The following is a 25,009-nucleotide window of genomic DNA, read 5'->3' as shown; positions in this document are numbered from 1 at the left end:
GGGCTGGTTGTGGCTGGAGGTGGATCACTGCATGAGAACCCACAGCATGCATGGTTATCCTCTCTGAAGAAAATAAATTCTCTCTGAAGAAAATAAATAAACAAGATTTTTTTATTAAGTCAGACTGACAGAATATTTTTCCCTAAATAACAGGGAAAGCAATTCTAGAAACTCCCCAATGATCGGTCTTTTTAAGATCTAGAAAGTCTGTTTTGATCTTGCAAGTAAGTGAAGCAGATGATAATGGGGAATGCCATGCAGCTTACTGGGAGGCAAGGATTGGGAGTCAGAGTTCAGGTGAGGGACCTGGATGCCTCAGGTCAGTGTGGGTCATGTTTCCTCCCAGAGTGAGGTCAGAGCTCACTTACCTGCCTGGTTTGGCTCTTTGCAGATGTCAATGAATGTGATGAGTTGAACAGTCGGATGTCTCTCTGCAAGAATGCCAAGTGCATCAACACAGAAGGTTCCTACAAGTGTTTGTGCCTGCCGGGCTACGTTCCTTCTGACAAGCCGAACTACTGCACTCCATTGAATACCGCCTTGAATTTAGAGAAAGACAGTGACCTGGAGTAAAAGAGAATCTGCATGACCTAAGCCCATATACCCTGCACTGTGTAAAGGAAAAGGGAGAAATGTATTATACTTGAGACATTGCACCTAACCCAGGATGTTGGAAATGTGGAAACAGCATGAGCTGCACGTCCTCCAAAGACGATGAGAGGATTTAGGGTGAGCCTGAGTGGCATGACAGACCAAATGGACATTTCTCTAAAAAATCAGTATATATAGTCTGTTCATATGTAAAATTCAGTGGGAAAAAAAAAAGGCAGAACAGTGCTGTTATTTTAAACAGAAGGTTGTATTATTATGTCGTTTTATTTTTTACTATTGCTTGATTAAATTTGGAATTAAATAGTGGTGGAAATATTTTATATAATTTTCATTTTTTTTGGTTGTGTAGTTCCTTGGCTACTGTTTTTCTTTCTCTTTAGTTGTTTTTTTTTTTTTTTTTAACCTCAAGGGTATACGTCTTTGATAAAATATTGTTAAGCTGTATTTTAAGTATTGTTACACAAGGTTATGCTATTCCTGGTCTCTAGAGCATTTTTTAAATTGAAATTGTCTGTCCTGTGGAGCAGGCAGTGATTTTGTTTTAAAACTTTTATACACATTTGGAGAAAACAACTTTGTATTTTCTGTATATTGTCTGATTTTAATGTCCACTCTTAGCCGAGCTGCTAGCGGACATCAGTTGGAACCTTTTCCTTCACTGAAATGGAAGAATTTATGAGCTTACATTAGTATTGTAATATGTCATGTAAGCCCAGCAAAAAAAAAAAAAAATTTTAAACTTGATAACCCCCAATATATTTACCATTGTATGTTAAAGCAAAATAAATCACCATTTTTGTAGAAAAAAATTCTACCTGAGAATAATTGTCAGCGAGTCCATGCTGTACAAGGGTATCCCATCCTCTCTCGTTTTGTTTTCATCAATAGTCCTCTATTAATGTAGAGCCTTTTACAAGTTAATCAATAATTTGTTAGGTATTATTAGGAGCTAAATTGTCTCCCTCACCCCCAATTCATTTGTTGAAGCCCTGGCCCCTGAGTACTTCAAAATGTGACTATATTTGGAGATAGGATTGTTAAACAGGTAATTAGTGTTTAGTGAGATCTTTGGGGGTGAGTCCCAGTCCAGTATGATGGTGTCCTTATATGAAGAGGAGATCAGGTCACAGAAACACACAGAGGGAAGACTGTGTACAGACAGAGAGAAGACACCATCTATCAGCCAAAGAGAGAAGCCTCAGAAGAAATCAACCTCCCAAAATCTTGATTTCAAACGTTTAGCCTCCATGACTGTGAGAAAATAAATTTCTGTTGTTTAAACCACCCAGTCTGTGGGACTTTTTGTGGCAGCTCTAGCAGACTAATAAAGAGATCCGGAGGGACCAGCAGTTAGCATAATGGCTATGTCGCTGGACTCCCACGTAGTCGCCCGCAGTTCGCGTCCCGGACCCGGTGGCTTAAAAAACTCACGCCGGGCGCATGTGCATGCGTGCCCAAGATCCCGAGAGGAGAACGGAGGAGAAGGGATTGTGGCGTGGCCATCCTCCCTGGGGGGTGATTTCTTGCTTTTTGTCTCTCAGTCTCTCTCTGTCTGGTGAGCGCACGCACCCTATAGCGAAAAACCTCTCTCTCAAAAAAAAAAAAATAGATAGATAGATAGATAGATAGATCCAGGAAGAATAAATAATAGCTTTCAAGATTTCAGTCACTGCTTGCTTAATACACATCTACAGTAATGATGTTTTCATAACTAAACTGAAACTCAGAATCTATTTTTGCTTAGTAAAAGCATCTGGGTTTTAAAAAGCAAACTATGTATAGACATACCCAGCGTAAAATCTCAGTTAACACTTTCCCGAAGGACAGGTTTTCGCTTTCTAATACCCATAGTAATCAGTCATAGCACCTGAAGCACAGCGTTGTCCTGATCCGGAGAACCAGTGAATATGTGACTTTCGTGGCAAAAGGCAACCAAGGTGACAGAAAAGATGGATAATCAGATGGTCTTAAACTAGGGAGATTGCCCTGGATTATATGGCCCAGGGTAATCCCAAGAGTTCATAAAAGGAAAAGGACCTAGAACACGGAAGAGGAAGGCAGAAGGAGAGCCAGAGGGAGATGTGACTATGGAGGAAGTCAGATGCAATGATGAGGAAGACTCAGCCTGCCACTACTAGCTTTAAAGAAGAAAGGGGCGATGAAACCAGACCCAGGGACCATGGGCAGCCACTAGAAATGGGAAAAGACAAGGGAACAGATTTCTCCCCTAGAGCCTCCAGGAAGGTGCTGTGGCTCAGAAGCTGATAACTCAGAGATGGGCACTTGGGCTGCTGAAGGGTCTTTGAAGTAGAATCAAGGTCTCTTTAACTTTGAGTGTTCAAATCCAGGGAGGGGCTCTTTCTATAATTTGCTTACATGACTGAAGAAACTTACTAATAGAAATGTAGGTGTCTTAAACTCCTCCCTCCTTACGAATCTCCTCAAGGAAACAGACAGGAAGATGAAGTCTCCATACCCAGAACACCTCATCTGAATGTACCTTCTGAGAAATTACCTAAGAAACTTTTTCTGCTTAACGAGACAACCTTTGTTCCGGTGTGGCTTCTTCCCTTTCTCCTCATCTTTTCATGAACTTGTTGGTCCCATTCAGCTCCCAAAGAAAAGAAAATTATTTACTAGCCATCCTCTGAGCATTTGGACCATCTATTGCCGCATTTTCCTTTCTCCTATGAAGAAGGGTTATACGCCTTAGCCATCTGGCCCCTCTTTGAATCGATATTTTCTGTGACTCCCATGTACATATGTATACCTTAAATAAATCTGTCTTTGCTCCTATTCATCTGCCTATTGTCAGTGATATTCAGCAAAACTTCCAGAGAGAAAAGAAAAATTCCTTCACCTCTACAAAGGAATGCAGGTCTGCCAATATCTTAGCACCGCATTTCAGTCCAGGGACACTTTTCTTGACTTCTAACCTGTAGAATTATAAGGTAATAAATGTGTATTATTTGAAGCCACTAAATTTGCAGCAACTAAAAGGTGTGACAATACGAAAGCGTCACAGATCTTCCCTACCTCTCTTACATTTTTCAGCTGATGTTTATGTAGGAGAAACTTAGGACCGATTTCCAACACGCATGCTTGTTGGAATGCATTTTCACATTGCCTCCCATGTCTGGCCCTTTCATGTCTAGCTCCTTTCAGAAGTTACTGGAATTTTACTTTTAATGCCCAGTTCTCACATAAGATTTGGAATTCTGTGGCAGTAGTCCTAATGCATTGGCCATGGAGAGACAGGCGCATGGTAAAATGCATTCTAGCCATTCGTTAGACATGTGTTTTCTGGCTGCCTGTAAGTATCTCGTGCTCAAGAAAGAGCCAGGTCTCCTTTGTTTGTCTATCCACAGAATTAGTCTCTATACCTTTTTATTTTTAGAGATTTTTGCTATAGGGTGCATGTGGTCACTGAAGAGACAAAGTGAGAATTCACCCCTGGGCAGGGATGGCCATGCTGCAATCCCTTCTCTTCCATTCTGCTCTTGGGATTTTTGGGCATGCACGCACACGCACCTGGTGTGAGTTTCAAGCCTCTGGGTGCCACCCTTGAAACTAACTCAGTCAGCCACATAGGAGTCCAGTGACGTAAGCATCTGCTGGTTCTGGTCTCTATACCTTAAAATACTAACAGCAGCATTTTATTGTTTTGTCATAAAATAATTGTTTCAAAATAACTAAACCTGACTCTGATTCAAACCTATGTAGTTCAGAGTTTTGAAATTTGCCATGTTAGTTGAAATCAGCACCTTATAGAAATTAAGTGTTGATCAAAAAAAGGGACTGATGCATAATAAATTTTAAAAAGTAATTTATTTGAGCCAGGACTTAGGATTAATTGCCTGGATGAGCAAATTTCTATTTTCTCAAGCATGTAGACATCAAAATGACAAACAACCAAGCTGGGTTAAGTAACATAAAGGGCTGAAGAGGAAATCCTTTTGCCTTTTGCCGCATCACAACTTGTGTACTAGTACACGAATTAAAATATGCCTTTTGGAGCGGTAATCCTGCTGGGCATAGAACATAACAAATCTTTCAGGATTATGCTTTACTGAGGTCTTTTAGAGTTAAATGGACTTTGTATTCCATAGACTGCTCTGAGTGGCTTTTCTTTTCTACGCGGTTTATTTGAGCCAAGGCTTAGGAGGAATTCCTTAGATGAACGGATTCTGGTTTTCCAGACTTGTGCTCATCACAATGGTAACTGAGGAAACTGGTTTATATAACAAAGAGAAGGGCAGGAAGAGGGGAGATTATAAGTTATTTATCAAGAGTGACCTTGGTGGGGACCAGCAGTTAGCGTAATGGCTATGTCGCTGGACTCCCAGCGGTTCAAGTCCCAGACCCAGTGGCTTAAACTCACGCCAGGCACATGTGTGTGCGTGCCCAAGATCCCAAGAAGAGAATGGAGGAGAAGGGATTGTGGCATCGCCATCCCCTCTAGGGGGTGATTTCTCGCTTTCTATCTGTCTGTCTCTGTCTGGCGGGTGCACGCGCCCTATAGCAAAAACCTCTCCAAAAAAAAAAAAAAAAAAAAAATGGGTGACCTTGGTGAACCAGCCTCATAGTTCAGTAGTTAAGCGAGCCAAAACCACACAGCTGACCGTGGTGTAAGCCCCAGCCCCAGAGGCGTGGAAAGCTTGTGGACAAGTGTGTGCATGTGCCCCAAATCATGATGGGAAGGAGGGGTGAGGATAAAGAATAGCTGAATAGCTGCATGACCACACCATGTTGGGTGATGCTTCCTCTCTCTCTCTTTCACTGGTGAACACACGCTCTCTCTGGCAATTAAAAAATTATTTACATTGGGAAACGCAGGCAACTGATTGGCTATACTTTATTCTTTACATTATGAACTTAAGGCTGGAATGGGACTAGTAGGTAGCATGGTGATTAAGGTGCTGGACTCCCACATGGTGGGAGTCAAGTCCCGTACCTGGCAGCTTGAAAATCATGCTGGGCATGTGTGCATGCCAAGTCCCTAGAGGAGAATGGAGGAGAAGAGATTGTGGCATGGCCATCCCTTTTGGGGGATGATTTCTCACCTTCTGTCTCTTCAGTAAGTGCACATGTCCTATAACAAAAATCTCTCTTTAAAAGAAATGCTGGGATGGGGTCAGCCCCATAACACAAGACACAGCAGTTAAGCCCTGAGGGAACCAGATCCCACGTGGCCAACTGGATTACCTGTCTGGGCTTTGGTAGCTTGAAAAAAACACTGGACATGTGTGCCTATGTGTCCCAAATCCTAACAGGATGGAGAAATGCAGGGGAAAAAAAAGACTGGTGTGACCACACTCCACTGGGAAAGTGCTTTCCCTTTTTCTTGTACTCTGCCAAATTAAAAACAAACAAACGGAAAAAAAAAAAAAAGCAAAAACAAACAAAAAATAAAAAACAAAAAAACCTGGAGTGAAGAAAGGGTATAGTCACATTGTAATCTCTGTCATTTTTTGTAGCATCATAGTTTGTTTACTGTAAGCTAAAACTCACCTTTAGGACAATAACTCTGAAAAAGTGTGAGATATAGCTAAAATCTTGGGCTTATATTTACTCAAATATAAGCTCACTCGGGTAAAAAATTTTATGAGAGGTCACGTGTGCTCATAGGTAGTGGGGAGAGAGAAAAAGATGCAGAAAAAGTGAGAAAGCATCCTCCCAGAGCATGGGCACACTGCAGTCCCTTTCCCCTACTTTCAGGATTTTGGGCACATCCAGCATGTTTTTCAAGCGATCAATCCAAGGCTCAAACCACTCAGTCTACCATGTGGGATCCAGCCATCTTAACCACTATGCCACCAGCTGGCCCTGAACTTCAATTTTAACAAGGAGCAAACCTTACTCTAGTTTACAATGCTGTCATCTGATTTTCATGAGAACTGTGCTGCATCCCCCTGAGGACACTGGCTCAGAGAGTTCAGGATCTTGCCCAGAATCTCACAGCTATTGATACACAGAGCTTCAACTGAGTTCCTGGCCCATGCTTAGACCAACTCTCCCTGAATTTCTGTCTTAAAGAGCTTTCCTTAGGAAGCAAACATACTTCTTTACTATAAATATGGCTGAGAACATTTTTCTTGCAGTGTTCCTTGGAGCAAGCTGCTCACCCACCTCCTGGTTACTTTTCATTAGTGATCCCAGGTCACTATGGCTGAAGTAGGGCATCAGGCTGAGGTGCATGCATGTCATCCCATCCACCTGTCCATTCAATAAAGACTAAATACTGTGATGTACTAGGCAGCCTTCTGGGTGCTAGGGTCCAGCAGAGATGGATGCCTGCCCTCATGGAGCGTGTATTCTATTGGTGTGAACAATAGCAAATACAACATCAGGGAGTAAAAACTCTCTGAAGATGAGTGGAGGGATGCTATTTTATGTAAGATCAAGAAGGGCCTCTAGTGGATTACATGTGAGTAGAGGCCACAGTGGGAATAAGGCATAAAAGGCCCATGGCTATCTTGGAGAGGATTTCCTCTGTGTTAGAGGATGTGCAGAGACCCCGTGATGAGGCTGCCTGGGAAACTTGAAGACTAGGAAAGCCAGTGTAGCTGGAGTGAAGGGGGAACCCAGGGAGAGTGGTGAGTGATGCCCTCTTAGAGACAGGGAAGTCTTATTGAGAGAGGAGTTAGACCCATGTATAAGTAGGTAGGGTAAGGGCCCTGAAAGGGAGCCACTGTATTTTCTTTTAAATGAAGTCTTTCTGTTTTTCTTCTATGGTCTAGTTATTACAAAATAAATGCCCCTTTTACATGTCTCTATGGAAGTTATGTCTCCTTACTAATAAAGCAGGAGATACAGATAGTGAACACCCAAGATTGGAGTCACAATAGCTACGTTTTCACAGCTAAAATCTGGCTGCACTGGGACTCAAAGCAACTATAGCTAAGGTCAACAGTTTTATTTAGTAACTGCTTTCTAACAATAAGTACAGAACTCTATGAAATCTGTTGACCCCCCACAAAGAATAGGGCAATAAACCACTAAGCCTACTATGTAACTATTTTTTTAAGAATTATTTAATTATATTTACTCTTGTTATTATAATTCTTTGAAGTTGACCAGAGACAGAAAAGGAAAATGAGAAAGCAAGCTGCCAGATCCAGGACTCGAACTGCAGTTAGCAGTGGGAGTCCAACTACCTCAACCACCACACCACCAGGCAGTCCCATATAACCATTTCCTACAGCCCACTTCCTTATCAAAAATCCAGTCCATTACTTGGGCTGCTAAATTAAAACCCATTGCCTCCAGTTCCTCTTCGGCAACCCTTTTGGACCCCCCTCTGTTGCATTAGATGCTTTTTCTCCTTCCCTGATAAACTCTGCTTTACTCTCATCTTGTGTCTGCATCTCTAATTCTTCATGAGTATAGGACAAGAACCAGTACAGGTATTGGGTCTGATCATCCAGCACTCCTGCATTATTATTACATGAGGCATTTGGGCCAGAATAAGATTTTTCCTACCTACCAAAGATGTTTTTAAAATTCCTTTCCACTCTTAGACTTCTCAACTTTTTCAGTCCATTCCCAGACTCACATTTCTTTGGTGAATAATTTGTCTGCAAACCTCTCTTCCTCTCCATAGAGATCATCCCCCCTGGTTACTTCCCTTGTAGCTTTAATAGTCCTCTGCAGGTTATTCTAAGCTATAAAAATCCCAGACCCTTCTAAGGCACATACAGAACAGGACGTCATGTTGCTTCTAAGCCCCACATGGAATGTCCTGCTCTGATAAAACAGCTCTTTCACCATTTGCAGAGACTCAAAGAGCAAAAGCAAAAGGGATAATGAGACCCTCAGAAAGAAGCAGCAAGGAGGCAGGCATTGCAGGACATCCCCCACTGATTGATCTCAACCCCCGTTCTTTAAGACAGAATGGCCTAGCAGGTGGGCCCCTGGGGTTGTTGTATGCTCACCTTGGTACACAGGCTGCCATGGGTGGGCAGGGAGTAGAGAGGAAAGTGTTTGAAAAGGGAGAAATTATTTGTACAGAACTTTCCCACGTAGAACTAACTAGGCAGTAATTAACCTCTGCTAAGATTTCAATGGCAAAAAGAAGTTGTCATTATTTATTCCATGAACATTTGCTAAATGCTTTATAAAAACAAAAACAAACAAACAAAAAACAAAAAAACAGGTATTATGCCAGACCCAGGAAATATGGAAATGAATAACTTAGCATGTTTGACCCCACCACCAGCTGAAAAGACAGGTGGGAGTCCAACTAACCACAGGCAGTAAGATAACTATGGTAATCTAATAGGAGCTAGAGTCCAGTGCTATGAGAATAAGGAGGACCCAACTGATTCTGCCTATGGTGAGGAAGGAGAAAGAAACCCAAAGGAGAAGATGAAATAATTGGAATTGTATTGGGCTTAAATATCACCAGGAAAAAGAAAAGAGAACAACAACAAAGCCACTTTACTTGCCTGCCTCCTTTTGCCTCAGAAAGTGCATTTGTTCTTATAGAAAGAACACTGGACTTGGCATCATAAATGTGATACTCTGGTACATCCGGGTCCTAATTTCTGTCTCTTCCATGGCCAGCTATATGATTTCAAACCAAGGCCAAGCAATGACATAGCAGTAACACAACTGGACCCATGTGGGAAAGGTACAGGGTTGGCATCCTGGGACCTCCCTAAGCACACCAGGTATGTGTGTTCTTGTCTCTTGTACGGGTTGGCTAAGGCTGCAGGGTGAATCATGGCATGAAGACTCTGTTGGAGGTGCTTCTCCTTCTCAGGGAAGAAAAAAATACACTTTTCACAAAAAATCTTGAACAAGTCTGTCTCTATCTCTTGCAAATGTTTTTCATCAGTAGTGAACTTTGAGATCCCTACTATGTCAAAACTTACTAATTTTTAAATTTTCCTGTTGTCAAACGTCTTCTGTTTCCCATCCTGATTTCTAATCCTGTGTGACTGTGACCATGTAAGTAATTCACTGCCCTAGAATGGCTCAAGAAAGCCCTTGGCATGGCCCATCTCTGTTTACAAAGTTGTATTTCAAATGGACGTTCAGCAGATGCATAAGAACAGGTGGTGACAGCTCAAGCACTGCATAGGCATTCTGCCAAGTAGACCATCAACATTTGAAAGACCGGACGTGAAACAGATTGATTAGATTCTAAATCCACTTGGATTAGCACAAGAAATTTCAACTTTATATTTGCTAATGGGGGGAAAATGAAAAAGAAAGAACGCCTTCAAATATACTTTAAGAGATCTTAAATTTCTGAATGATTTTTAAAAGATTTTAAGGCTTTAGCCAATGATTTGTGCACATTTTTCACCAATGAGGATCCTTAGACATCTGAAGGATCAAATTAAGTCTTAATCAGGAACTGCAACTAGTCATTTAAAAGATAAAACATAGAAAGGGTCTTAGATACAAACAGGTTTCATTTGTCTCAATAAAAGTTTTCAAATATTTTATTAGGAAGTGTTATGAAAATTTCTCAATACTTATGGGGTCAGATGGTAGCACAGAGGTAAAACATGATATTCTGTTGGGTAGAGCTCCATGGGAGGGTTACCGGTTTGCATCCAGAGGCCTCCCAGAGTACACAGTGCACATGTGAGCTGTGAGTACATGTACTCATCATTTGGGGCTGGCTGAATCTGGGGTTAGATCACAGTATTGAGGCCCTGCTGGGGGTGCTGCATCTCTGGATGTCTGTCTCTGTATCTCTATCTCTCATGAAATAAATTTTTAAAACATCTTCATCTGGCCCTACAATGCAGTGGTTTTATAGTTTTTCTTCATAAAGATTTTACAAATATTTTAGCAGATTCATCACTATCTCCTATTTTTGTTGCTTTCTGAAATGTATCTTTACAAAAGTTTTTATGTCTAATAGTTTGTTTCTGGGTCTATAGAATTACAATTGAATATTTTTTTCTTTATTCATGATGGAGTGCTTGTGCATACGAGAGTGAGAGTGAGTTCAGAGAGAGAGAGACACATGAAGTCATTAGGGGTCATGGAGGTTAAGGTGATGGATCCCACATGGCCTGGACCTGGTGGCTTGAAAATCACACCGTGTGTGTGTGTATATGCCCAAAATCCCAAGAGGAGAATGGAAGAGAAGGAATTGTGGCATGGCCACCCCTCCTGGGGAAAGAGAGAGAGGGAGAGGTAGGACCAGCAGATGGCAAAATGGTTACATTGCTGGATTCCCACGTAATCAACCACAGTTTGAGTCCTGAACCTGGCAGCTTAAAACTCATGCCGGGTGCTTGCCCAAAATCCTGAGAGGAGAGTAGAGGGGAAGGGGTTTGTGGTGTGGTCACCTCCCCAGGGAGGTGATTTCTTACCTTCTGTCTGTCTCTGTCTCTCTGGCAAGTGCACGAACCCTATCACAAAAATCTTTCTCTAAAAAAGAGAGAGAGACAGGAGCACCTGCCACAGAATCTGAATGCTGTGATCCCCTTCCTCCAGTCCTCCAGCCCATCAGATCCTGGGCACTTCTGCACCTGCTGGGCATGTTTGAGGTGGAGCAGGCCAGGGATTTGAACCACTGTGGGCATATGAGTTCAGGTGCACATCACCTCTGCACTACGGAGCCGGCCTTGCAGCTGACTTTGATGTGTTGATCACCATCTTACTACACTCCCTTCTTAGTTCAAACAATTTATCCTTAGATTATTTTGGAATCTTATTATACCTTCTTTTAATAATTGATAGTTTTGTTGCTCTATTTTTAGTCTTCATATTTTTAATTTTCTTGTTTACTGAACTAGTTAAAACTTCTAGGACAATATTGAAATGCAGAGTGGTGATAGCAAGCATCTATTTTAGAGAAAATCCTTTAATATTATTAAATGCATGCATAAGTATTTTTGTATACTTTTATACATTAAAGGATGTTCTTTTATTCCTAATTTGCTAGGTGATTTAATATGAATATAGATGTTGACATTTATTTTTTTTTTTCAGTCATCAAAAAATTCCTTTTAGGGACCAGCAGTTAGCGTAATGGCTATGTCGCTGGACTCCCATGTAGTCGACCGCGGTTCAAGTCCCGGACCTGGTGGCTTAAACTCACGCCGGGCACGTGTGCGTGCGTGCCCAAGATCCCGAGAGGAGAATGGAGGAGAAGGGATTGTGGTGTGGCAACCCCGCCCTGGGGGGTGATTTCCTGATTTCTGTCTCTCTGTCTCTCTGTCTGTCTGGCGAGTGCACGCGCCCTATAGCAAAAACCTCTCAAAAAAAAAAAAATTCCTTTTGGTTTTGTTGCTCACAGAAAACTTCATGTAACTCAAGAATAAATCTTTGACTTTGAAAGATGCCTGAACCAGCTTCTGCTTGAGAGGACTAACCAATGAGTCATCCCAGAAACCTGGGCCACTTAGGATTATAAAAAAATGTTCTTTGATTAAGATAATAATACAGTCTTTCATTATTTTCCCTTTAACCAAGCAGCAAAGTTAGCCAATAACTGGAAATTATGATGTAACTTCCATTAAACAATACATAACTCCAAACTTATACCTTGGTTCATGATAAAAACTCTGAGTTAACAGTATTTCCAAAGGGATTTGTCTAGAAACATTCAGTTGAGAGGCCTTGAACACACAGTGCAGTGTCCTAGGACCTAGGGAGTAGTTCTTTGTTCTGGCAATATTTACCCTCCTTACTCCACCCCCAGGGCACCTGTTTGAAGAGGAAAGGCTCAATAATGTGGAGAGGAATTAGAAGGGGAGTTGAAAACAGGAAGACAACAGCAATCATGAGCCCCCCCTAGTGGCCGCACATCAAAGTGTGAGCAACACGGATGCTATCCATCTGTGAGCCAGTGAGGGGAGGCGTTGCTATCATGTTAATGGTAACATTACTGGATTTCCATGTAATCAACCGCAGTTCGAGTCCCAGACCTGGCAACTTGGCTTAAAACTCATGCCAGGCATGTGTGCCTCCGTGCCCCAAATCCCAAGAGGAGAATGGAAGTGAAGGGATTGTGGCGTGGCCATCCTCCCAGGAAGCAATTTCTCACTTTCTGTCTCTGTCTCTCTCTAAGGACATACACCCTATAGCAAAATATAAAAAATAAAATAAAATAAAAATAAATAAATAAATAAATAAAAATTATTTGTATTAAAGCCAGCAGATGGCATGGTGGTTAAGGCACTAGATTCCCACCTGCCTAAGCACAGTTCAAGTCCTGAACCTGGTGGCCGGCTTTCTCACTTTCTCTCTCTGGTCAGCACATGTGTCTTATAGCAAACTTTAAGAAATAAAATCAATAACTTAAAAAAACAAATTGCATTAAAATTCATTAATTTTCTCTAGTGTTTTCTGTATACTAATATTCAGTAAAATATTTACTTTTATTTTGTGGATGAGTGAAAAATAAGTATTCTTCATATTTATTTTCCTATGGGGTGTTTTTACTGAAAATTTTGGCTTCAGGTATTTTGGCTACTGTACAGAAGATTGTTGAAATGTATTCTGGTTTGCTAGTTAATTTGTATTTATTTTTATAAAAATGTCTCCAAATCTATTTTATGCTGTGATTTACTTTTGATTTTTCCGTTTCTATTGGACTATTGTATTTATATATAGAGTACTCCTTGTGGGATATGTGATTTCGTTTATTAGTAACTTTGTTGTGTTTTGAAGCCTACTTAGTACCAAAAGTCACAGATTTGCAAGTATTTCTTTTTTTAATGATTGAGATTTAAATTTCTTTTTTCATGATTGAGAGAGACAGAGACAGACAGAGAAACAGTGGCCTCAACAAGGTCTTGGTGCTGTGACACACGCCCCAGCCTCACTCAGTCTGGATCATGACCAGTACATGTACAAGTCTCGAACCTGGTGGCTTAAACTCACACTGGGTATGTGGGCGTGCGTGCCCAAGATCCCGAGAGGAGAATGGAGGAGAAGGGATTGTGGTGTGGCCCCCCCCCCCCCCATCTCACTTTCTGTCTTTCTGTCTCTCTCTGTCTTTCTGGTGAGTGCACGCGCCCTATAGCAAAAATCTCTCCTAAATAAATAAATAAGTAGGATGAAAATTATTTCTGTTTTTTTCCCTCAAACTATCCTTGTAAAACTGGCATTTCTTTCACAGCCATGGTGGCAGATACAGCTAAGACATTATGCCATAAGCTGGGACCACAAGGGAGGGCTGGGTTCAATTCCCGGTCCAATCTAAAGGCCTGGCACTATAGCAAGAGCCTGTAACCTTAGTGACTTGGAAGGCGGAGACCAGAGGTTTGTGAGCTCGAAGTTGGCCTGGTAGTATGCCAACACCTTGTCTGAAATAAAAGCTGTGCCTGGTGACGTGTACCTGAAGTCCCAGTTGGGAGGTGGAGGCAGGACATGGCGAGATCCTGTCTTAAACGAGAAAAGAAAAGAAGAGAAAAAAAGAACTACTTATCTTTTATGCCAGCAAATGCAACATATATTGACCTTTTATTTGAAGTCGACTGTGGTTTAGTCTTTACACTTTTATGAATTACACAGTTTGCACAGTATTCTCTGGAAGTGTGTTTTTCAAGTCTGGATCAGTCCCTAGGAGTTCCTGCTCAAGCCAATGGGCACAGAAAAGTCCCGTAGTCTGTGCGCCCTGAGCCATTGGCACTTCTACAATGGACGGCAAACCTGCGGGAGAAAGGAAACAGATCTGGGTGGTGGCGGTTATTGGTGTCAAGGAATGACATCACTGCCAGAGATTATGACTGTGTGCAGACAAGCTGGTGGGTGGCCTTGGCTTTACAGCACAGAAAGGTCAAACCCTGGTTAATGGGCCACATCACCGGCACACAGAGAATGCTATATGTGCATTTCAAAGATAGGAAACGTTAATATTTTTATGAGCTTTGTGTAAACTGGATGGTGTTTGTCAAGGCCAGAAAGTGCAGTTTGTAAAACTTACATGCTATGTTTGAGCCAGCTACTTTTATTCTGAATCTTGTAATAACATTTCCCCCCCTCAGTGGTTTGGCAAAGGCTCTTGTTCATTTAAATCAATGAGTTGGGGTTTGCCCCATTCCCTTTGTTTCCATGGGCCCTAAGCAGTTGATCTAGGAGTCCATGGTTATGGTGCACAGACAAAAAATGAGTTGGAGCTTGGCTTCCTGGCACAGTGGTGATGTCTTGCTTGGGAGAGGCCAGGTTTCCCATAATGGCCAAAGTTCGAGTCCCAGGTCCAGTCAGCTTCATGTATGCCAGGTACGCTCATAAATGCCCAGGATCTGGAGGGCAGGAGGGCAGGAGGGAGAAATCATTGTGAGCCTAGACCATGTGGAGTGTGTCTGTGTCGTGTAGATACCCACCCTATCATGACTAAAGGGAAAAAATTAATTCTGGCTGGGACTTTAAGATGACTCAGTGAAGGTCTCTCTCCATGAGCTTGTGTAGACAGGATGGATGAGGGACAACAGGGCAAGGGCTGGGTCTGCCGATACTCTAGGGCTTTACTGAGCCCGGTTCTGTCCTCACGAAGTACGCAGGCTGCTTACGAAAGCCTGGGATCTCCTTCAGAACCATAAGAGGACAAAGTGAAGTTCTTACTTGAAAATCAGGAAAATGCAAGCTGGCTTTCATGGCGAGTTAGTAGTGCAGGTTAGTCCCTGAGCGCCAGTGAACAGCATTTGCCACTTCACTGTGGAAAACGTGCCACGTTTGCCTGAGAGCACCACCACTGGATGGCAGTAAATAGCCTCAGATTCCCCTCCATTCCATTTTGTTGTTTTTCCTGTTCATTAGCTGGCCTTTCTTCTCCATTTAAAAGTGCCGTGCTTTTAGAGTTACCTTTTACTAGAACACCTTAGGGTGATGTGCATGACATAGTAGACTCAAGTTTAAAAATGAAAAATAGAATAAAATGAAAGACAATTATGTGCCTTGTGGTTGAAACAGAATAAAGAAATTTGGATGACCACAGAGGTCAGGCAGTTTTCCCATTTGTTAAGATCAATACTCAGTCCCTATGCCATTTTTAAATCAAATTAACTCCAAAGTGATGAGCTATTGATTACACCAGTCTTACGAGGACTTCAAACTTCTAAGTGCTGGGAAGTATAATGGTCTTAAAATAAGAACACAGGGGTTAGTTTTTCACTGGTTACCTGTAGAATTAAACAAAAGATTATATCATCTCCAGAGTGCACTTTCAACAGAGGACTCACAGCCACACAAAACTCTCCATATCCCAAAGCAACCTTATTATCTTAACTTCTATGGTTATCCATCCACTCATTCGTTCATTTATTCAACAAGTAGTTCATGAACACCTACCAACTAGCACTGGGCATCGGGAATATAGTGGTCTTGGTGACAAAGCCCCTGTCTTCATGAACTTAAATGTTCCCTGCCTTGTCTAGTCATCCAAGAACCTGAGTCAGTTGACCCAGAACCTGAGTCATCCTTCCCTCCTTCACCCCATTACTCAGTCAATAAATAACAAGTATTGTCAGTTCTATATTCGAAATATCTCTAGATTCCATTTAATAATTCTCAACCTCAGGGAATTAAAAATAGATATATTGCGAGGCCAGCAGGTTGCGGCATGGTGGTTAAGGTGCTAGACTCCCCAGTGGCTGATTGCGATTTGAGTCCTAGACTCGACTTGAAATTTATGCCAGGGGCATGTGTGTGCATACCCAAACACCTGAGAGGAGAAGGGAGGAGAGAGACTGCAAAGGGATCATTCCCCTGGAGGGTGATTTCTTGCTTTCTGCCTCTCTGTCTCTCCAGTGAGCACACATTCCCTATAACAAAAAACAAACCAAAACACAAAAAACCAACTCTCAAAAATTTTTAAAAAAGATACATTGATGCTGGTAGACTACTAGTTAAGTCAGAGTCACTGGGAGTTTAGTGAAATCTGGTTCTTTGTTTTTGTCACTTTTTATTCGGCTATACATTCAAACTTAATGTTGTAAAAAGTTTAAGTCCTCTATACATTTTGCTGAGATTCTTCTTGTGTGTATTAGCTACCCAATGGATGATACACTGGATGAACATTACAGAGATCAACATCCCATCAAGGTATACTAAAATCCTTCCTTTTTTTTTCCCTCTGTATAAATGCCTTTAATTCTTCTGAATCTAGTGGTTACAAATATTATTTTTATTTGTAATATCATTTATCATTGAGATATTCTTCACTATGATTTTACTTCAAAATGCCTCACTAAAAAAGAACTTATTCATGGTTACCATGTAACAAAGTAGAGTCCAGCAAAAACCATAGCTGAGACATGTAGAAACATGTGGGTTCTCACGCAAATATATGACTAATACGGAGTAATTTGTTCTGATATTTGTTCCAGCAATGTTTTCAATGTGACATCCCCCAAATTTTCTGACAAACGTGTTTTAGCTTGGTCTTTTGTTTTGTTATTATTCAAACCATTATTTACCATGGAAGAACCAGGGACCCTGATGATATATGACTTTTGTTTCTTAGTTGTAAAGTTAAAAATCTCGGGACCAGAAGTTAGCACAATGGCTATGTCGCTGGATTCCCATGTAGTTGACCGCGGTTCACGTCCCGGACCTGGTGGCTTAAAACTCACACCGGGGACATGGGCGTGCGTGCCCAAGATCCCAAGAGGAGAATGGAGGAGAAGGGATTGCGGCGTGGCCATCCCCCGTGGGGGGTGATTTCTCGCTTTCTGTCTCTCTGTCTCCCTCTGTCTGTCTGGCGAGCGCATGTGCCCTATAGGAAAAACCACTCCCCCCCAAAAAAAGGTTAAAAATTTCAAAAAAAAAAAAAAAAAGGTTTCTAGCAATTATCAGTAGGTCTTATAAAATGTGCCAAAAACTCAATTGGTTCCATACAACTGTAAAATCTTTGTAAAACTGCTGAAGTTTATCTGCTTTTTCTAGGTGTTTGACCCTTAAATATCTTGCTAATCACCATGACTTCACAGTATTAAAGGTTAACATGTCAAGACATTATATGTCAGCCAACTAGGAATAATTTTATCTTATCTTATAAGAATTTAATGGCAGTGAATATAAATCCTTATTTCCAATAGTCTTCTTGATAGTTTTAGATTTGGCAAGAGTACATCTTATAGGTCTAATTATATTATCATTCTTTTTTTCTTTTTTTTTTTTTAAATTTGCTATAGGGCTAGAGAGAGACCAAGAGAGAGAGAGAGGGAGAGAGAATGTGAGAAAGTACTCTCCCAGGGGAATGGCCGTTCTTCTTCTCCATTCTCTTCTCAAGATTTGGGATATGCATGCGCAGGTACCTGGGTGTTTTTCAAGCTAACAGGTCCAGGACTAGAACCACATAGTCAGCCATATGGGATCCAGTTGCCTTAACCACCATACCATCAGCTGACCCTATCATTCTTTTTTTATCTTATACTGTGACTGATAAAGAGTTTTTACTCAGAGTAGAAGGGTTTGTTTTGCTCTTTTCTTTACATTTATTGTGTTACCTTTATTTCATTTTCTTTTCAGAAATTTTTCTAAGCCATTTATTCAATACGAAGGTTAATAGTTTCAATTATATAATATTATCTAAGATTTTCCTTACTGGGCACATGTTAATGAAAATATCTTAAAACTTGATGACACCAATCAGTTAAGTCAACTCTGTCATCTCCTCCATACTTTTTGCTCCATAGAATATAGTAAAACCACTTTGGCTTGGGAATTATAACATAGCAATTAACATACCCTGACTGATATAACATCAATAACAATGTGAAAAGTGTGGCTCCCGTTCGGCCATGCCTCTGCATCCTTAACTTCTGCAAGTGCTTTTTATAGATATCAGTGCAGAATTTAATTTGCTCCTAACAATTCTATATTCTGCCATCTTTCCCTTCACTTTAATCTGTCCAAGATATTTTGAGATCTTTGAGGTCTATCATCTTTTAACTTTGTATGCCTCTACATCTTTTTTCAAGACAATATAAAAATTAGGAAAACTATCTTGGAGCCAGCCAGTGGCGTGATGGTTAAGGTGGCTGGATTCCACATGGCTGACTGCGCAGTTCAAGTCCTGGACCCAGTGGCTTGAGAAAAACACCAGAGGTGTGCGTGCCCAGAATCCTGAAATGAGGAGAAATGGAGGAAAAGGGATTGCAGTATAACCGTCTCCCATGGGGAATGCTTTTATTTTTTGTTGGATATCTCTTTAACACCACACACACACACACACACACACACACACACACACACACGGCAATACAAAAATAACTTCCTTTTGCTTTAGTTGCTGAGCCCCTTGCGGGGCTGACAATAGCAGGATGGTTGAGTTTGTCATCTCCACAGGGTTTCCTGCCAGGGGACTTCTGGATTTCAGGATCAGGCCACATGTATCAAATTTCCTCAGAGCTCTTTGTTTTCAAACTCCCCCACCAAATCAAAGCTAGAGATGTATAGAATCCCCTCCCCATGTTCCTAATCACTATCACCACCCCCCATCTCTTCGGTTTCTTTTGACATTGAGAGAATTTGAATAAAAAATTCTTCCCCAGATTTACCTTTCATTGATTTTCTTTTTTCCTCCTAGCAAGACAACAAGATGTCCTTGATTCACTGGTTAGTCTCAGAGACTATCCAATTTAAAGCCAGGAGAAAGAAGAAGGAAATATTTTAGGATGTTACCAGGTTTCTGTTTTTGCTAGCATGTCTAAGGAAGCTAGGGCTTCCCACATAATTTCCATGAGAAAAAAAAAAAAAAAGAACAATAAATTGAATCCAGTCTTGAACATGGTGAGTTTCCACATGGAACCTCCACTTGAAGATGTTGAGAAGACACAGGTGGATCAGTTTGAAGCTAGGTTGACTAGGTTTAATGCTCTACAATGTTCAGATAGTACATCTAAGGACAAAGTATCGAGTAAGTGTTCTCACACCTTTAGTCTCAAGTCAACCCTGGTTCTTAGAGTGAATGACCTGAAAAAAGCCACAAGGTGGAAAGGGCCTTCTTTACATGTCTGACTTTGTAATCATAGATAGCCACGTTGCCAATCATACATTGAAAACTGCACGTAGAACTCACCAATCCCAATCTAGACAACTCATGCCCACTTGGCCTGAAAGTTTTAGGCTACGTTTACCCTACCTATTTATATCTTCTAGAAAGATAGCCCTTGGCTGAAGGGATGCAAAGAAACTGGTTTGATGAATGTGACATAATTGACAAGTAGATTCAGCTGCTGTGGGAAGGAAGTGCCTCTGCCGGGCCGAAGTAGCTTTGCTCAGGTGACATCACAGGAATAGAAGGCAAACAGGAAGCAGCAAGTTCCTCTTTTCTTCCTCTATCCTTGCAGGTTCCCTCTGGTACTCCCTAGAAAGCCTAAAAAGGGATGCAGCTGGGAAAGAAGAACTGTTATTTTCAGAGTTTCAGACTCAGCAACACAAAGCAGAGTATAAAAAGATGTTTGGATCTGAAAGATAACTTAAAAACTGTGTAACCTTTCTTCTTCTGAAAGGTAACTTACCTCTGACCCTGCACACTTAGTCCCTACTCTTCCCCAACTAACCACATCCCCTCCCTCCCCTTCCCCACAGCTACCACCAGTACAGACAGAATGACATTTTTATGATTTCCCTCTTTAGTTCTGAAAGTTTCTGCCCTTGCCCTGGCAATGATAAGCACATTGTTATTGTCACTTTCCATTTCTGACTCCATGCTGCTGCATGAGAACACTACAGTGCTCTTCAGGCAGGAGTCCACCTTGTTAATTCCAGCATGGGGAGGGCAGGTGATCTTACAAGCAGGGATGCCCCTAGTTTCAGCTGCTGCAAGACTGTGTGCTTGAAGAGTTTATTTCCACATCAAGCCTACCAAGCTTTGGGGGCAGATTGAAAACCACTGTAGCTGATTATAGTTACCACTCTCTCCTGGCACCTCCAGGTGGGCACATAGCTGTGTATTGTGGAGGGGCATGTCACATCATGCATGGGGTCTGGCTTAAGCAGCATACATCCAGTACTGAGAAATGAGACTGGTCAGGCTCTATTCATGCGGATCAGAGCAATTAGTGCCATCTTCAGGTTTGAATCATGAAGGATTAGAAGCACCAGTAGTAGCACCCAAATTTCTGTACATTACTTGGGATAACAGGTAAGAAATTTGTCTTGACATTGCTTTTGCATAAGAAGAATCCTATGTTTACTTAGATAATATGTTTTTTAAGAGATGACTTTGGGTGTCATGGTGGTTAAAGGCCTACTCATTCACCCATTGGTGTCATGACTTATGCTACCGCACTGTTTTGGAAACCAAGCCATGGCTGAAGAAGACCAATAACTTAGTGCCAAAGTACAGACCTCAGACTTCCATATGCATCCCTGCCTTCTCTGCTCTTTCTCTGTCTCAGAGGACCCTTAACATCTATTACCAAGATGCTCTCATCATCAGAAAGAGAAATCATGCCTCTGTTCCAGAAGAGCATCTTCACTATGTTCCATGGCGCTTTGGCACATGCCCTTGCCAAATGCTTATGCTTGATTTTTGAGCCTGAGACCTCGTAACTTCATTGACGCACTTGTGTAATATTCATAAACCCCTCCAGCTCCCCAGTGGAAGAACAATACTCTTTATAATGAAGAGTACCAACTCTTCCCAGCTGACAGTTGCCTCCAGGAATTCTTCTCTATGCTTACATCCATCATCTTATCCCTGATGCCTATACCTATGTTTTGGAAACTGAATCTTTATGAAATTCTATCTTTAGAAGGTAGAGAACATTGTCTAGATCTTGGAACTTGCTTGCTATAGTCTTATATGTCTGTGCTTGCTCCCCACCCCTACCCTCTAGATTCATGTGTTGAAACATTTCTCACCTTCTCCGAGAAAACAGACCCTCACCAGACACTATTTGATGTCCAATTTGCAATCGCATCTTCTCTACACTAATCTGATAGATGACTTTTTAAAATACAAAATGAGGGACCAGCAGTTAGCACAATAACTATGTTGCTGGACTCCCATGTAGTTGACTGCAGTTTGAGTCCCAGATCCGGTGACTTAAACTCGTGCCGGGCGTGTGTGCGTGTATGCCCAAGATCCTGAGAGAAGAATGGAGGAGAAGGGATTGTGCCATGGCCATCTCTCCTGGGGAATGATTTCTCGCTTTCTGTCTCTCTGTCTTTCTGGCAAGTGCACGCACCCTATAGCAAAAACCTCTCAAAAATATATATATATATATATAAATGAAGTACATGAGATAATTTACATCTAGCTAGGGACACTCAAGATTCTAGTCTTAGTGTCTATCACCTGTTTATATCTCAGCTAATTCCTAGGGTTTTCTAAGCCCAGAACTTAGGTCCTGAGATTTTCCACTCTTACAATAGCCAAAGCAGCCTTAGGGATTACTTAGTTGCTGATTACAGTCATGGGGAAAATTCAATCTTATTTATTTATTTATTTTTCTCTTTAAGGTACATGTGCTTTCTGGAGAGAGAGACAGAGACAGAGAAAAAGTGAGAAATTAACCCCCAGGAGGGGATGGCCATGTGACATAATTCGTAGCATGTGCTTTTTTTTTTTCAGAATTAATTACATAATAATATTTGGTATTTGAGCAAGCCATATAATAAGGAGCCAGAACATAATGATTTAGTGTTTAATAGTTTGAAATTCAGACTTCTCCTCCACTCCCCTCCTCTTTTTGAATGTTGGGTATGCAAATACACATGCCTGGTGTGTTTTTCAAGCCAGTGGGTCAAGGACTCAAACCACACAGTCAGCTGTGTGCAAGCCAGCTGCCTTAATCACCACACCACTGACTGCCCAAAACTACAATTTTAAAAGTGAAAACAAAAATAGCACCCAAGAAAGCAAAATGGTTCAACCAGCCAGACCTTTTCTAAGAGACTCAAATGGAATTTACTACTATTGGGCACACATTAGGATAGACTCTAAAGAAAGTTTATATCATACCATATGCTTTATAGAACTCTGATGTTGGCTCTGACTAGGATCAGAATTCGCTTCGTATTTGCAGAGCTTGTTTACTGGGATCACCCTCTAGTGCAGAAAGTATGTTTTGACCTCTGGGTCACCCTCTTGATACTAAGAGCGTTAGTTTTCAAACTTCTATGTACTCTAATAATCAGAAGCACTTTTTAAAAGAGTCATTTATTTAACTTATTATCATTATTATTTTTTACTTGCTATAGTTATCAGAGAGAGAGAAGGAGGGAGAAAGAGGGAAAGTGAGAAAGCAAGGTGCCAGTTCTAAGACTTGAACTGCAGTTGGCCATGTGGGAGTCCAGCACCCCAACCACCACACCACCTGCTGGCCTGCCACAGACATTTATTAAAAATGTGTATTCCAAAACCTACTAAATTAGAAATCCTCTGGAACTGAGACTCAGAAATCTGCATGCTCAATAACCTCCTTACACTATTTTGATATAGGCTGTCATAGGACCATGACTTGAGAAATTCTGCTTTAGAGGGTATATTGCTTTTCTGGAAAAGACCAAATGTTTGATGTTATTTTTTTCCCCTTAAGCTTAGAGCTTAGTACTTAGTAGGGATTTACATGTGATTGAGAAAATATGGTTTCAAAAATATTTTACTGGATACGTTGTTCAAGTAAATCATAATTTGTAGCATGTGCTTTTTTCAGAATTAATTACATAATAATATTTTATATTTGAGCAAGCCATATAATAAGAGGTATAACATAATGATTTAGTGTTTAATAGTTTGAAATCCAGACTTTCAGATGCTCTGATTTCATATAGCTCTAAAAAGTCATTTCCTTCTTAAACTTTTTATCCCTCTTCAACCACTAAATGGAAATGAAGCATTTCTAGTTTCCACCTGATTTACAACTTTTAATCTGGTTCTTAATGAACCATCAGAGAATATTTATAATGTATTTCATTGTTTAGTCTGTCCATGCAAGAATAACTGTGAATATATGTTTATAATTTCGTATATCTTAAAACTTAATTTTTTTGCCTAAAGAAAAGGACAAGTTCACTTACCAGTGAGCCAGCAATTATGACTTGATTCATTTAAATTAAATTCATAATTTTGTTATATTTTTATTAAGTTTTTCCCATAGGGTGTGTGCACTTGCTGGAGAGAGATTGAGAGAGAGGGAAAGTTGGAAATCATCCCCCAGGGGGATTGCCATGTCACAGTCCCTTTTCCTCTGTTCTCCTCCTAGGATTTTGGGCACACATGCACACAAGCCAGACTAGGTCAGTCATGTGGAAGTCTAGAACCTCAACCACCACACCACCTGCTAGCCCCATAATTTTATTTTTAATACAGTAATGCAGATTTATGACATTGCAAGTAAGTCTATCCATTTTTACTAAGATATTAAGACAATTTGTTCTTTATGTTCTTGGTTTATCAGATGAATGGTTAGATAATGGCAAAAGCCCTTTGTAACACAAAAAGTGTGAATTTACGCTGCTAAAGTCACTTTTCTTTTTTTAATTTAATTTCATTTATTATTATTTTGAATTTTTATCTATTTTAATTAATTAATTAATTAATTTACAACTAAAGTATGAATTTATTTTGGTACAAAACCTTTTGGAAATCTGTACATAGTTTTCCCATTACATATATTTCCATGAGCTTTTTTTTTCTGAAACATTTTTTTAATTAATTTACATTCATGCCCTAAGCATCATCACAGTATAAAAAATGTGATTTCCCATCCAGAATATACTGCATAGTGGCTTAATCATACATGTTTTCAGAATTAATTACATAATAATTCATCAATAATTTTCCATTTCTAGTTTTATGTATATATTTCTTACCCCTATTTCTGACCCTCTGTCCTTTCCCACCCTCCTCCTTCCCACACTATCTCTGATGTCTATAGTTGTTTTCTATTAGTTTTCCCCCCACATTTTATTGATCACACAATTTCTTATATAATCTAACTACTTTCAATAGCAAGTTTGACTGATAATTTTAAGAAAAGCAGTTTTAACTTTAATAAATCAAAGAAATGCTAAGGAACTTTGCATTCTTAAACTTAAAGCCAAGAAACAGGTTAGGATTCTGTTTAAATAGTAGGTACATGAAACTATTGACAGTACAGGACAGGACAAAAATCCTTAAAACCGAAAAACAAAGCCTAGAAGAAAATCGGCAATGTTTTAGCCAAGTCATAAAATGATATTTCACCAGTTCAGTCTCATGTACTTAATCTATCTTCTGTTGTGGTTCGATCTTTCCAGTTAAATTCTGGGGTATAATATTCAACTCCAGCCTTGTCCCTATGATTAAGTTGGTCATTTTCTTAGTTTTTAATCTCTTATGTCTGTGTGTCTATAATTAATTTTCCTGGTATAGCACTCCCTTGAGAATTTCTTGGAGATCTGGTCTGGTGTTGATAAATTCTCTCAGGTTTTGTTTATCTAAGAATGTTTGTGTCTTTTCTTCCCATATGAAGGATAATCTTGCCAG

General features: G+C 40.5%; 1 protein-coding gene across 2 annotated transcripts in view; it reads left to right on the top strand.

Annotated features, from left to right (window-relative positions):
* The window catches only part of LTBP1 (latent transforming growth factor beta binding protein 1), a 269,142-nt gene extending 267,246 nt beyond the window's left edge, over nt 1-1,896 (top strand). For both annotated transcript variants that reach the window (XM_014584279.2, XM_027768415.1), the window contains exon 30: nt 392-1,896. In XM_014584279.2, the coding sequence (XP_014439765.1) occupies nt 392-573 (182 nt within the window). In that variant the 3' untranslated portion in view covers nt 574-1,896. The remainder of the gene's footprint in view (nt 1-391) is intronic.
* The last annotated feature ends 23,113 nt before the right edge of the window (nt 1,897-25,009 follow it).

This window comes from Tupaia chinensis, unplaced genomic scaffold (assembly GCF_000334495.1).
Source record: "Tupaia chinensis unplaced genomic scaffold, TupChi_1.0 Scaffold146177_1, whole genome shotgun sequence".
Lineage (NCBI taxonomy): Eukaryota > Metazoa > Chordata > Mammalia > Scandentia > Tupaiidae > Tupaia > Tupaia belangeri.
Note: the sequence above shows the minus strand (reverse complement) of the source record. Positions and strands in the feature narration are given on the sequence as shown.